General features: G+C 36.6%; 1 protein-coding gene across 1 annotated transcript; it reads right to left on the bottom strand.

The window, feature by feature from the left end:
- Window positions 1-37: 37 nt before the first annotated feature.
- Window positions 38-13360, bottom strand: LOC131848390 (nuclear pore complex protein Nup154). Its single transcript, XM_059198219.1, has 25 exons — window positions 13221-13360; window positions 12948-13085; window positions 12654-12810; window positions 12127-12360; window positions 11528-11709; window positions 10789-11060; window positions 10244-10375; window positions 9771-9898; window positions 9032-9229; window positions 8615-8757; window positions 7613-7862; window positions 6742-7100; window positions 6160-6298; window positions 5881-5995; window positions 5550-5706; window positions 5386-5472; window positions 5103-5290; window positions 4785-4944; window positions 4392-4485; window positions 3762-3942; window positions 3053-3284; window positions 2228-2462; window positions 1720-1840; window positions 1120-1300; window positions 38-237 (listed from the first exon to the last, which is right to left on the bottom strand). Exons 2-25 carry the CDS (start codon window positions 13083-13085, stop codon window positions 166-168), a joined length of 4155 nt encoding a protein of 1384 aa, XP_059054202.1. The 5' UTR covers window positions 13221-13360; the 3' UTR covers window positions 38-165.
- Between the last annotated feature and the right edge of the window lie 1555 nt (window positions 13361-14915).

The raw sequence follows: 14915 nt of genomic DNA on the forward strand, positions 1-14915 counted from the left end.
ATATTGAAGTCATTTTGTGTTTACTTTCGAATAACAAATCCAAAAAATAAATGTCTAATATATTGAATGGAATTTATATAATATTAGCTGGAAATTACTAGACGACTAATATTACTTTTCACTTACTGCAATGCATAACTATTCAGCTTTGAATATTAACTAATATTAATCCATACGATCTAGATGCGACTGCGCCACTGTTAATTTATCGATGAGATCTTGGGTATTTGGTCGGGCCTGTGAAGAAAAAATAATCTATACTGTAAAAATCATTTCAATGTGTGGTCTAATATAAGTGTGGAATATCGTTTTTTACAGGTGGGAAATGATATGTTTGAACAAAATGAACATATTATGGAATAAGAAAAACATTTCTTTCATTCTTGCTATCAAGTATTGTGGGCTGATTATGTAATTTCGTTAGTAGTTGGATATATTGACACTAATACTTAACTATAATTATCCATATTCAATGTATCAATTAATTCATTTGTCTTCTTTACTACTCGTCGTTTCGTTTTATTTATTTTTTTTATTGAAAGTTGTTGTAATCATTCTTTTGACCATACTAAAATTGTGTTGTTTCAGATAAGATACTTGTAATTAAAAATGTTGCCTTTAAATTGTGGAAAGTTTCAACAATTTGAGGAGTAAATGTATTACGTTGCAACGTCAGTACTTTATAAATAGAAATTATTTATATATTAAAGATAACGTATTATATTATCGCATTATAAATTAATATTATTTTATATTCACTTCGATGAAAATTATTTCATAAAGTTTTATTTAATTGGCCAGCAGGCCACTGTAGGCAATACAGCAATATACACGGTTCGATTACTCTTACGATCTGTCGTTCATTGTCAACATCCATAGTTGGATCGAGCGTGTGTATTCAATTTCATAGTGAAGTAAATAGCATCATTCCATTTGGTCGGTCGGTAAGTTTATCTTTGCGATGATTAAAGCGATAAATCTATATGTATCCGTAGACGATCTGTACATGTAGGTAGCGGAGTGTATGTCCTTGCATAGTGGCAGCACAGCGACGGTCAGCAGGCTCGCCGCCACGCCGCACACGTGTCTGTGGACGAGGGCGGCTGCAGGTGGGCGTACCTGTAGCGCGGAGAGCGCGGCCTCGTGCAGGTCCTTGCAGCGCGCTAGCCCGCGGCGGCGTGGCGCGGATGCCAGCGGCGCCAGCTGGCCTCGCGCCGCCAGCAGCAGGCTCGCCGCCACGCCGCACACGTGGGTCTCGTCTCCGCACCCCAACCAGACGCGCTCGTTCACGCTCACCAACCTGCACATCGTTGTGTGACATTACATATACACAGATGTCCGTATTTACGAACTTTGAGCGTTCAAAAGTAGATAGCCATTTGAACAAAGTCGACGATTAAATAACAACGATAGTCTTTATACGTAATAAATCTTTTAGTTCTCTCATTCACATTATGACACCGTAAATATTTCATTCCCCTGTGACAGTATATCACGTGACCACTGTCATGTCTCTGGATTTTGATTATTTAATTAGAATAGCAAGCTGAGAATCAACTTGATGGTTTATGGTAACCATCTTCATATAAAGGAACAGCACTAAGAACATCATGTGACTTATGCCTTGTCATTCTAGAGAATTCAGATGTTCTGACCCTTATCAGATCAATCATCAACTTGTTCACCATTCCAGTTACAAAATATATAAGGTTCACTCACTTTATATATATATCGAGAACTTGTTCTATGGACACGCCAATATTCAGTATTGTGCGATACACCATACTTTTGTCTGCTTCCAGTTTACACGACATTATTTCTAATTGGCGAACAATGAAATCTGTAAAAGGATGTTAGATGTGAACATGTAATAAACAGACAAGACCAATAAACTAATTTAAAAACTCATATTATACATTTACCCTTGAATATCTGATCGTGCATCAGATGTTTAATGGTTGATTTGTATTTAAATATAAATTCCAATTCTGTAACTTTCATAGATGGACTGGACTACCTTATTGTATATTACTTTATATTAAATGTAGTTATTAAATATATTGTTTTTTTTAGTCTATGATTAGCTATATGTAAACAAGAAAGTCACAATAACAGTTTTATTATTAATTAAACTAATTAGTTTAGATGTTTGGACTTCTTATATCTTATATATGACATTGGTTAAAACATAAACTGTATGGATATTATTGTAGGTGACTGTACATACATAGCGGGAAGCAGTGGCCGGTGTGGACGTACTCCCTGCCCAGCGTGGTGAGCTTGCTGAGTACGGAGGAGAGCCGTTCATCGCCGGAGGGCAGCACCCGCGCGGCTGCTTCCGCCTCCTCCAGGATGTTACTCCAGATGGTCTCCACGAGCAGCGCGTCGTTATGTCCGGAACACTGTACGATCGCCAGCTTGCATTCCCACAAATTGTAGCGATCGGCATACTCTTCATACAGCTGTATGAAAATAATATAGGTGAGTGACACTGACAACACACTTGTATATAGCTAAAGTAAGGCAATGTTACAAAATAAGTTGACTTATAAAATCGTTACTGATAAGATACTTGGATGGATCTGTCAAGGTGGAAGAATATCTACTTAATGAAGTGAAGAAATAAAAACGGAGTCTGTGCAACCTCACTGAATTCCATAATAGTACCTTATTTTATAAGATTGGAATTGGTCCACTTTCCCTCACATTTACCGTCTACTCTTTACTCGGTAATTGATGGTAAATGTGAGGGAAAGGGGGAATTGTACACTTACACAATGACTACAAGTTTTACGGTAATGCGGTACGCATGGCAATGACTGCGTGTGCTGACACAGCGGTGCAGCGGCTGCTGCATGCACCGTAACAATATACGCGGCGCAATGTACTTGTAAGACTTCGAGCAGCTAGCCAGCCATCGTGGCATTACAGGGACCGCTGTGGCGGCTGCTACGGTTCGTCTTCGAGGTGCTGCAGTAGTGGAGACTGCTAAGAAGAGACTCGTAGAGACGCGTGCCGCCTCCTCCAGGCGCCGCAGCAGCTCGCAGCGTACCTGCGTGATCTCGAGCAGCTCGTCGTCGAGGCGCCGCAGCAGGGGCGGCGGCGGCTGCAGGTGGCGGGGCAGCGCGGCGGCGGCGGCGCGCACGGCGGCCTGCACGCGCGCCACCTCGGCCGCCTCCTCCAGGCGCCGCAGCAGCTCGCCGCCGCCGCCGGCGCCGGCGCCGCGCACGCACACCACGCCGGCCGACAGCCACGACATTCGGTGCGCCAGGCTCGCGCCAGACCTGTGATCACACATACACTTCGGTGATAACTTCTCCCATCATTTTCGGTTTAAATCGGTGCCGCAACCGATAGAGAAGTTATAATAAATCAAGTATGAATTTACATAGATATTATACGTGTACGGGCAACTGCACATGCCTGCTTACTGTGCACTACCCGATTGCCTATAGATGCAATTTCATCTCATAATACTCTCTGTTATATTTTGTAGCAATAAAATAAGGATTCAAATAGCATTCAACTCGAACTTATTACACGAAACCCCTCATTAGAAAGAATCAATCGTGATCATGAACTGTGGGCTTTTAACCCCCCAGATATCAATACCCATCTATATGTGTATTGTATTAGCATAAACCACATTTTCACTAAGGCTGAACTAGAAATAGATTTACTCATGCCGTTTGATTATAGCTCAGGGTAGTGTAATTAAGTCATAAGTACAATAAATGTGCAAATAGTAATGTCTGCGATACCCTGGGCGCGTGGCGAGTCCCTCGAGCACGTCGGCGGCGGCGAGGTGGTCGCCGGCCTTCTCGAGCACCCTCCACAGCAGGTCCAGCAGCTGCAGCGCCCGGTACCCGCGCGACGCCCGCGCCGCGCCCGCCAGGTACGCGCGCAGCGACGCCGGCGGCGCCGAGCCCAGCGACACCAACTCTGACACAATACTTCTTAGTTATTCATTAATTCAATCTAAGTTAATCCTTAGTTAATTATTGATTATTGTTAATTATTGTTTGTAATCTCAATACAGAAAAAGAAAACGTAAATGTTACTTGGTAACGGTGTTTATGAATACATTTTACATATACCGACCGGCTTGTTTCTCTATTAGTCTTTACAGGTACGTTCTTTCACTCGTGAATCGGCTTTCACGCAGGAAATAATGCGCGTGTAAATCTGAACAAAGAGAAGGAGAAACAAAGCGCGCGTCGATATCTCGCGCAATTCCGCTTCCCTTCAATCTGAATGCTTTAGCGCCTTTTTGTAATATGGACGACATATGACATACAAATATATAATTAGAGAGTTACATGACTTGAAATTTTTTAAAAGTGAAATAAGGATGTAATAAATTGTATAAAAAAAATCTTATATAAACATACCCGCTCCTAAGTTATTTGCTACTAGCCACTCATAAACAGCTATGTGTAAGAGTTCATCATTACATGACAAACATTCCCAGACTAATTTACGGCCCTGAAACAAAACTTTTTAAGTTACATGTAACATTTTACCCTTTGCTTCATCCTGATTACCAGAATGGATGTGTTAAAAAATTGCAAGTATTCTATTTGCGTCACCATACCAACTGTTCTGTTCACTTAATTTGGTTAAGTTTTTTTATATATTTATTTACACGATCGTCAAATCGCAAAAGTGCTTAACAGTTTATCTGCAGCAATCAGGTCAAGTCAGTCAGCAAAGTGGAGGAAAAAAGCAAATAAATTTACTTTAATGATTTTAGTGTCATTTTTAAATAAATAAATTCATAGTACCTGGTAGTTAGCATCTGCAGGGGACAATGTGAGCATAGCATCGCTGGTAGACTTTGATGTAGACGAGGACCGAAGTGGTGAATACTCACTAGCTGAAGTCTCAGAGCTACGCTCATAGAGACGCTCCAACGCATTACCCACTTCACGATATATCTCCATTCTAGAATTAAATTATTATTTTAGAATACGTCTTGATACGACATGATTTTAAAAATACGATAATTTAAAGTAGAATATACTCATTGTGGAAGTTTTGTTTTTGTTATTTATATCACAGTGGATGACTTTACTATCGATAGCAATGCACGTCGTATTTACCTTTTAAAATAAAGGATATGACCCTCACGGTCTTGAGAAGGCTGGTCACTCCTGTAGTAGTGTAAGGCCTTGTCTTGCGGGTCCAGTTTGTTGGCGCACGCCACACACAATTCTACTACGCCAGAATAAAATCCAACAGATAATAACTTTGAACACACTAATGGCAAGTTCACGATTGGAGCTACATCCTAAAATAAAAAAAAATGTTATAACTATTTCTTTTCTCTATGGATGATCTGATATGGAACAAAATGCTCCATTAATAAATATATACTTTATTCACCTTACAAAGCTTCAGTGCAAGTTGGAGCATTTCCTCTTTTTCAGCTGGATTCTTTTGTTGTTTCGCAAACATTAGTAATTCATTGGCCTGAAATATATTTTTTGTTAATGTATAAATAAATTCATTGCGCTAATAATTTAAAGAGCTATTATATTTTATCTTACTTTGGAACAGGTAGCGTCTTCTTGTCTATATAGCGTGGGACAGAGCTGTCTGAGTTTCTGTGAAATACCATCAACAGACGCATTGTCACGCAAATAGCCCGCTACTAATGAGCTCAGTAGCAGACAAGCAACCTCTTGACCTCCAACTAATAATTCCCTGAAGAAATATGAATTACGTAAAATTGCATTGTTTAGTAACAGTTACACATTCAGCTATATTTTAGAGAAAGTCGCCAAGGTTTTTATATGCAGAGGATATTATAAAATAAGCAAATTATAAAAATACTATATCCTTTTAGTAAAGCTATTATTAACATAAAAATACACTTACCTAAAACTAGCCGCCTGCAATGCACTCTGCTGGTCACGTGGCAAATTTGCAGCAATGATATGGAATTGATGTTCACACAACACCTTCCATAGACTCAACATTTCTATCGCCATGGCTGTAAAATTATTATTAATTATATCTCTTTTTATCCTACAACATTATTTTATGTGTAAATCAGTGTAGTAAACCACTAGGCCACAACACTTTTAAGTAACAATAGTAAAATGACCCACTTATTTAGACATATGTAACCGGGATGGAATAGTAAAAGAAACTCACTTATAAAAAGTTTCAATGCATGTAGCGAGGTATGCTCGTCGGAGTGCGGCGGCGCTAGTGTGCGCTGCATGAAAGCGCAAACACGCTGCAGCTTCTGTGCTATGTACGCACAATCTTCTCCTGTCACCTTACTACACATCTGCGATAGAGTATAGTCAAGATGTTCACAAGAAATATGTAATGAACTACAATAATGACACAATAATGGTGTATTAAATATTTCGCAAGCAACTAATGCTTCCTAAATTTACTTGTCTCTATGGTTAGTTATATTTATACTTAATAAATTATTAATTTAGATGTATAATATGGGAACCTTCTCTTCTTCTTCTCCCATAACTATAATATTCTTAAATTAATTTACCAGTTACCATCAGTAGAAAACAATACTTATTGTTTTCTTCTAAATCAATTTCCAACTTAACTTATCATGTACATAGAAACTAGTTGAATAAGAAAATATATAAATGGCGATGAGTATTTTTTAAAACGTAAGAGAAACAAATAGATGCAGACTTACAACTGATTTAGACTTTTAAGTCATATCGAAATATTGTAATTTCATAAACAAATGTTACTCACAAATTCTTTATTATCTGGTGTTAACGATTTTGTGACGCATTTGAGATTCCAAATAGGTGCCAGAATCCTGCCAATATATATGTACAGTCCATTGTGTTTTGCACTGTATTCCACTTGAATAGGGAAACTTTGATCTCTCTGTTGTGGTGAGCCAATAAATGATGACTGGTTGAATGGTGGACTCATCACATTCGGATGCAGTGGAGACTGTGGCATTAATGACTGATTAGGTGAACCAGGGAACGACTGATTCATCTGAGCCTGATATGATTGGTTCAATTGACCTTGATGTAGTTGACCCTGTGGCCCCCTCATGGTCATAGGTGTTGACATTTGTCGAGGTGAAAATTTTGGAGAACCTGAAATGCATTAATTTACGTTAAAAATAAGGGTTATATAAGAAAATCAACCGGGAAGCAAATTATATTAATATTTGGTTTGTTTATAAAAAATATGGCATTAAAATTAATTCAATATTGGTTAATATTACATTAGTGAATGACAAATTGAAACATCCCAAATGTGTCGAATTTTTTAATAAACAATATTCGTAATGTGCGCATTGAAGAGAAAGATGGCTAGAAAGGGCACGCTTTCATGCTCTTTCTAACCATCTTTCTCTCTACCCTTAGTTACACCCAAGAGACACAATCAAGACGGTTGTGTGTCGATTTATATTTCTGACTGGCTCTAGCATAACAGAAATAGTCAGCTAGTAGATAATGCGTATGCATTACATTAAGCTCGTCTGTAATACAAATACAGAAGTTTTACTTAAATAAAAAAAGATATATCCATATACATAATAGATAGTAGTAAAAGTCATCCAACACCATAATATAAACAAACTAGATTGGGAACGTGTAATTACCTATAGTCGTGGGCGCCTGCGAGGGCTGCGCGAGGTGGGAGGGCTGGTGGTAGTAGGTGTGTGCGGTGTGTGCGGGGTGTGCGGTGTGTGCGGGGTGTGCGGGGTGTGCGGGGTGTGCGGGGTTGTGGGCGGGCTGGCCGCCGTAGAGAAGCAGCGCGCGCGCCGCCCACTCGCGCACGGCGCCCTCCGCCGCCGGCTCCTCGCACGCCACACGCAGCGCGCACGCGCACGCCTGCTCCGCCGCCTGCACCTGCACGTCACCGCCCTTGTACCGCACGCGGTGGTACAACTGTGCTCTACCGAGTTAAGTAGCTTCCGACGACCTCGGATTCTATTCTCGCACGTTACCAGCGTTCGTATCCATGAGTGAATTGTATTAATCTTGAGTGTTTTGAAAAATAAATATACGCGAGCACGAGATTTCGTATCCGCATAGCTTTCTCGTTAGTGGTATACAAAAAGAAATTTAACTTGTGAAAAATTGACTGATTTAAAATAAGCACAACATTTTAAATGAACCACATATTTGAAATTAGGGCATTCGAACCCATATATGACCAACAAAAAATCTTATTGGTCTGGATTCAATTACATTAATAAAGATTCTCCAAGAAGACTTTTTGTCATATATCTTTCATGTGTGTACGGACAGTAATTAATTAAATTTTTATTATATTCGACGGCCTCGGTAGTCTAGCGCTTTACTTTTAATGACCGCGGGACTGCTTCCATTCATGAGTATCGTCAGTTGTCTAGTAACCATAACAGAAGCACGGCTTAGTAACGGACTACTAGATAGCTTTATATGAACCATCCAGAGATATTATTATAATTGTTGTTGTAGTATCATCCGTTGCTATTTTTCAGTAAATGAAACGAATCAATACTATAGTTGCGTTTAGATTGTTGCGAACTAGATAGCGGTAAGTAAATTGTAAGACAAACAGTCCACGAAGATAACTTATGATATAGTGCAGTATAAAGAGCGTTAGAGCCACTAACCTGGAAGAAGTGGTGTACAGGCGCGGCGTCGGGCCCGCCGCAGTCTCGCAGCAGCGCCCGCAGCAGGTCGGGCGCCGCGCCCGCCGCCACCAGCGCCGCGCCCGCGCCAGTCACCACCGCCCACCGCGACACCGACCACGCCTCTGTCGGGACACACCACACTGATTTAGTTCCTGCGTGCGAATAGGCTTTCACGCAAAAGAATGTGCATGTAAATGTATACAAAGAGAACGAGAAAGACTGCGCGCGTCGCCAATATTAATTATCATTGCAAAATGACAGACACCTGTCTGTGGAGCATTACAGTAATTGATAATTTATATCTTAAACTCTGTTATATATCTTAATAAACTATATTAAAGGTCTCTCGTCGAAAATTAAAACTAATGTAGTGCATCTACTTATAACGCAACTTACCTTTCTTTGACAATAGAGCTGGCGAAAGATTAGCGTCGTGTTTCGGCGGAAGCGCCGTTAATGCCCAAGCGGGGCCATCTAACGACAAAACCGTGTGAGCCTCGCTGAACTCCTCGCCTCCGGGTATAGCGTTCGATAAACACCATAGAGTCTCCGCTTCGCCACCACCACCAGCAGAACATACCATAACCAGTGATCCTAACAAAACAAATATAAATTGTCAATATAAGCATATGAAAAATAATATTTAAAGAGATTACTCTTACTGTTTTGTTTTTTTAATTTTAATGGTTTTATGTCCTTTTAAGGTTTACTTCAATAATTATTTTATTAACCTATATTAAATACTAAAAGATACTATATATTCTAACTGAAAATTGTATGCTCTAAAAAGTGTGATGAGAAATAAGTAGTGTTAGTTGCAAATAATTATAAAAAAATATACATATAACCATTAAGATAACATTTGTCAATTATTAACAGTGATATAATTAATTTACTTCATAGATAACCATTAGAAAATTCCCATAGATTAGCCCAGAGAAAACTTTATAATATATGATTTGTAATAAGTGAAAGTTCATGTCTATCATCTATGTAGAATGTAAAAGTAATACTAACAATTATATTCCCATGTAAAATAAGAGATTTAATAAACAGAAGTTATATCTATGAATCGTCACCCTTATTGAATATTCTAAATTATTTAACCTACAAAACACATTAAGGAAATTGTTACCATTTTCATAAACAGCACTATGAACTTGTTTTGGTTTAAGTACTGAAGCGTTGGGAGTGAATCCTGGAGGTAATCTTACATGTAGAAGTGTCAGATACTGTGGTCGCTGAGATCCACCTTGACTCGCACTGTAATACATAAATAATGTTCTTTAAATTCATTTTTCATTAAACATTACAGTTCACAGTCAAAATATATGATATTTAATATATTGTGTTCTAGACCATTCTGACTGATGTGACAAATATTCTGTTGACACTGACAATCATTTATATGCCATTATATTTTATTTTATGTATTTTCCCAAATACATTTCTTACAGTACTAGTAACACTCTTTTAAACAACTTTAATATTAAGAATAGAAAGATATATTTGCTTGTTAACTTTATTGAAGTATGTATTACCATTTTATGGTGGGTAGATATTTTACTAACAGTGTTATAAAAAAATATCCTAATAACAAATACTTACTCCCCACTTCCAGTACTAAAATACAGTCTTGCACCAGTTTGTGTAACTGCGACTAGATTAAGATGTTCAGATTCCAATTCGTCAACTGCAGATATTGCTACCACTGGTTTAAAATTATTGGGTTCTAATGTCCTAAAAGTAAAAAATAAGATGAAGTGACATGATCATCTTAACAAAGTAATAAAAATAATCTTTCTTGAACAATTCACAAAGCGCCATCTAATCCAAGCTAAGCAGAGCTTGTATTATAGACACTAGATAAGTGATAGTAATAGTTATACACAATTTTTTTGTAAATAGTGTTAAGTCCACCAAATGCACTGTGCAATATTTTGTATTGTGTGCATTGAAATTCAATAAATAAAATACACACAGAAGATTTGCAGACTGACAAATCATCGTAAAAATCAAACTCATTACGATCAGAAGTAAGGCGGTGTACTAAACTGCAAGATAAGTCTAAATTTTTACTTTTTATTTTTGTATAAATGTATAAACTACAGGACAATGCAAATTTATTTATATTTATTATCTTAAAAACTTACTTGACAATATCCATAGCTGACGTGACAATCTTCCCTTGTGATAACCTCACTACTTTGCTCAAACTTTCACCATCCTCTCCCAGATCGAAGACTTCAATGCAACCTTTTTCACTTAGTGTGTACAATATGTGGCGGGAATTGTCAACTTCAATTTTCACTATAGCATCTTCATCATACAAAGCGGCATTGAGGAATGATGGCACCAGGAATGATAAAGCACTTGTTGAATGATTAACCTTCTTGCAATGTTTCCCAAACCAACCTAACTGAGCCTAAAAAAAAGTTTTATATATCTTTACATAATAGTGATAAACTACATGTATAAATTCATTTTGAGAAATCTGAAATTTGGAGTTAACACATTCAAGAACTGAGGTAGGCCATTTAAAAATTGTATTCTACCTGTCTCATCTATTACAGCTGGCAAGCAGCATGCTTTATATGCTGTTGTTCAGAAGAAAGGTGAGATGATACAATGAAATTACAGGATAAGAGGCATAAAATCTTAGTCCTTCAAAATGGCAATGCATGAGGGTATCATAAGCATCACCTCAGAATGTGATGCTATTTATATATCAGTTTCTTTGCTATTCCAATTATCTAAAAAAACTATTAAATATAACTGGAAATAAAATATGATTCATACTGATGCATAATATTGCCACCATACACCTATTTGCCCTAATGTTAACACAATTATGTATCCTGTGTAAATAATTATAATAGTCATATTTCTTACTTGATATGTTATTTCATAAAGACATCCATCCTTTCCCCCCATGAATATTCGACCTTTAGAAGTTGATTTCACACACATCATAGATACACCATCTGTTGGTAACACAAACACTGGCTCAGGAACTAAGTGTATCTCTTGGAATTCGCCTGTGGAATCATTTTTACTTGAGGAAAATGTAACACCTAAAACAGGACAATAAAAAAGATTAGGTGTGACTTGATTCATCTCAAATATATATAAAATAAATTCTGTGTCTCTAATATCTTTCACTATTTAAATCAAAATTGTACTTCTCAGAAAAGCTAAATAAAGTATATTTATTAAAAGATATATATGTATACTATGTTTAGTATACATAATTAGGAAATGCAAATAATTGCTTATGTTAAAATTGAACACATATTGCTCGAACAAAATAATCTATAAGTCAATATGTAAAAATAGTTCAAAGTAAATTTAAACAAATTTGAGGTAGTATGGAAGCAAAACAATTTATTGTGTAAATGAAAAATTGTGAAAATTTTCTAATTTCTACCCTCAGATTGGGCTATTTATAAATATTAAGTATAAAAGCATCAGTTTCAAGACAGAACCTTTACCTAAGACAACTATTTCAACTGTTGTAGTTAACACAAGTAAATATTTTACAAAAGTCTGAAACACTCCAGTCTTTGGTTTCACCAAGCCAACACTGACTATAGTTTCTCCAAGCCCATCAAAATATGCCACATCACTGCCGTGTTCAAAAGCCCACACATAAATATTGCTGTCTATTGCAAGCCAAACTCGACTAATTTCTGGGAACACACCCATCAGACAATGGCATTGCATATCTGGCGAAACAATGTTAAGAAAATATATTTATTTGGTTATATATGTTGACAAGCAAAATGTCATCTGTTTGCAGATTCATAATATAAGAGTAAATTAAATTTAACCATAAATAAAAATCATGTTTATATAATACTAGGTAATAACTGTGACTTCATTTGGTTTTTTAAAGTTTTTGAGATAAAATCAATTTGTATGATACCATCTATCTTAAATAATTAAAGAATTCAATAAAGGTTAGAAATTAAAAATAGATATTTAATATATAATATTTCGAAAAATATGCAAAGGATACGAGCAAAATGTTCCATAATTTCAGGTGGTAAAGGCACTTTGTTTAATATCTTCAACTGGGACAGATTTGGATGTTTTAACATGGCTGCAAGGTTTCGATAGTCTCCAGCACTCAAGCCACTGCATGTTGGAGTTCTTGATGCAGCGATTCCAGTTATCTAAAAGAATTGCATATACTTATAAATTCGATTCCAGAGGAAAAAATATATATTACAATTACATCACTGAAGTATACAATTTTTAGTGGAAGTTTTTATCTAGAATTCTAGGGAATAAGTAGAAAGTATTTACAGACCTCTAAGAATGAAGGACGAGAATTATCAGCGGTTATATACCGGTCTAGCGTACGGCCGGCCAATTCTAAACACTCCAGCTGCATTTTATCACTATGTAATGGGTGAGTATCAACAGTATTGCTTATTACACTCGGCATCTAAAAACATCTCAAATTTAATGTGTGAAAATACAAAACAAAATCATTAAATAAACTTTCGGTTTGAGGTTATAATATAAATTATAACTCCTAGATGTCAAAATCAAATGACAACTTCACGAAAATAATAACTACCGTATACTTTTTAAGTTCAAATCACATCAAAATTAAAGAGAAAGATTATAATATTATTTTTTCTCAGATTGTGTATTTACAATTTACATTCTAATAGAAAATTAAATTAGGTTAGTAAAATAATTTGAACTAGTGACGGTTATTATTCTAAATAAACACAGACAAAAGACAAACTGAGATAGAGACAGATAAACAATCAACTTGACAGATGACAGCGGGACTGGCATTTTGAGAATGTCATTATCATTAAAGTACTAAGTAGTATTATATGGTACCACTACATATGTATACATATATATGTAATAAAATAACAACAAATATTATTTTTCTTATTTCGCACACCTACTACAATATTGAAATAACTTAAAAAATACCATGTAAGGTAAGCAGGGGCAATAACGCTCCCCGGGTAATGGCGCTCACCTCCGTAACTCTATCAAAATGGTTTCTTAATTTTGATTTGCAATAAATAATTTAAAAAATACACCATGTTTTCCTTAAGTGAACGCCATTCACCCTTCTTCCCCTATTGAAATTATACTTTAAATATAAAATTTTAAAATGGATTTTTTAAAGTTTACAATTGTTAAGTTAATCTATTTTTGTACTAGGTGTGCAATTGAACTTATCTCGCCTTAAATGCTGTAAAATACTATACATACTTACATAGTGGTCAATAAATTCTAATCATATTAATACATTATTATAATGTAAGCACATACCTAATAAGTACTTGACATAAGAGAAAAGCATTGTCTAAAAATATATCATTTTGACAAATTTTTCAAATCATCATCATAATCTACGTTTAAAATAATTCATTTTCGGCGGAATATGTTTTCTCTTCCATTCATCTCTGTTTGCAGTCATCTCGTTATTTTCTCCCATTCTTGCCTTCGTCTCTTGTTAGTCTTTCCTCTGTCCTTATAGCCATTTTTAAGGAAGGTGTTACTTATGAACGTGGCATAAGTAACGCCTTCCTTAAAATATTCCTTCTTTTCTACGTATTGCAAGTCCATACCATGACAGACGATTAGGTTATTACTCTTCGACACTGGCGCTAACCAATCTACTCTGTATCTCGGCTCCCTCCGCACCAATGAGCAAAATGTCATCTGCAAATAGCATGCATCAGGGTGCCTCTTCTTGTATCTCCGACGTCAAGGCATCTATTAAAATAAAGAGGTACGGGCTTAAAGCCGCTACTTGATGCAAGCCTACAGCCACATTGAACTCGATTTTGTTTTACAGCGACCGACTGAACGTATGACTGTACATACTTAATACATATTTAACTCCACATACTACACTGGCACTCTTTTATCTTTCAGCGTACACCATAAAACTGGTCGATGACGCTTAATTTATACTACTATTCTACTTTAAAGTACAGATTGCAAATAAATAAAAGTAATTGGAGATTATATTTTATTTTATCTCGCACATACTTATAGTTTACATGTGGCACTTCGTTATATTCCACACCAGCTACACGCTCCGGCTTCGCACGTGGGTACTACACATGTAAACCTTTCTCTTGAATGGCTCTATCTATTGCTAAAAACTGCATTAAAATCCATTGTATAGATTAAAAGATCTAAACTAACAGATAGCGGAAGCGAGTTCCTTTTATATTGTGTAAAGAAGAGACTGTCTTCGTTTTCCTACCACCCGGATGTATTCTTTTATCTGGAC

The sequence above is a fragment of the Achroia grisella genome, unplaced genomic scaffold (genome assembly GCF_030625045.1).
Source record: "Achroia grisella isolate CSIRO2021 unplaced genomic scaffold, CSIRO_AGI_Agris_v1 utg558, whole genome shotgun sequence".
NCBI classification, from domain to species: Eukaryota; Metazoa; Arthropoda; class Insecta; order Lepidoptera; family Pyralidae; genus Achroia; species Achroia grisella.

Excerpts from the sequence above, each read along its gene's own strand:
- LOC131848390 (XM_059198219.1), bottom strand. The coding sequence starts at position 13,085 with ATGCCGAGTGTAATAAGCAATACTGTTGATACTCACCCATTACATAGT. Across the intron at positions 7,863-8,614 it reads CTGTACACCACTTCTTCCAG|GTGCAGGCGGCGGAGCAGGC; the intron begins GTTAGTGGCTCT and ends GGTGACGTGCAG. Across the intron at positions 1,841-2,227 it reads CGGCCACTGCTTCCCGCTAT|ATTTCATTGTTCGCCAATTA; the intron begins GTATGTACAGTC and ends ATCCTTTTACAG.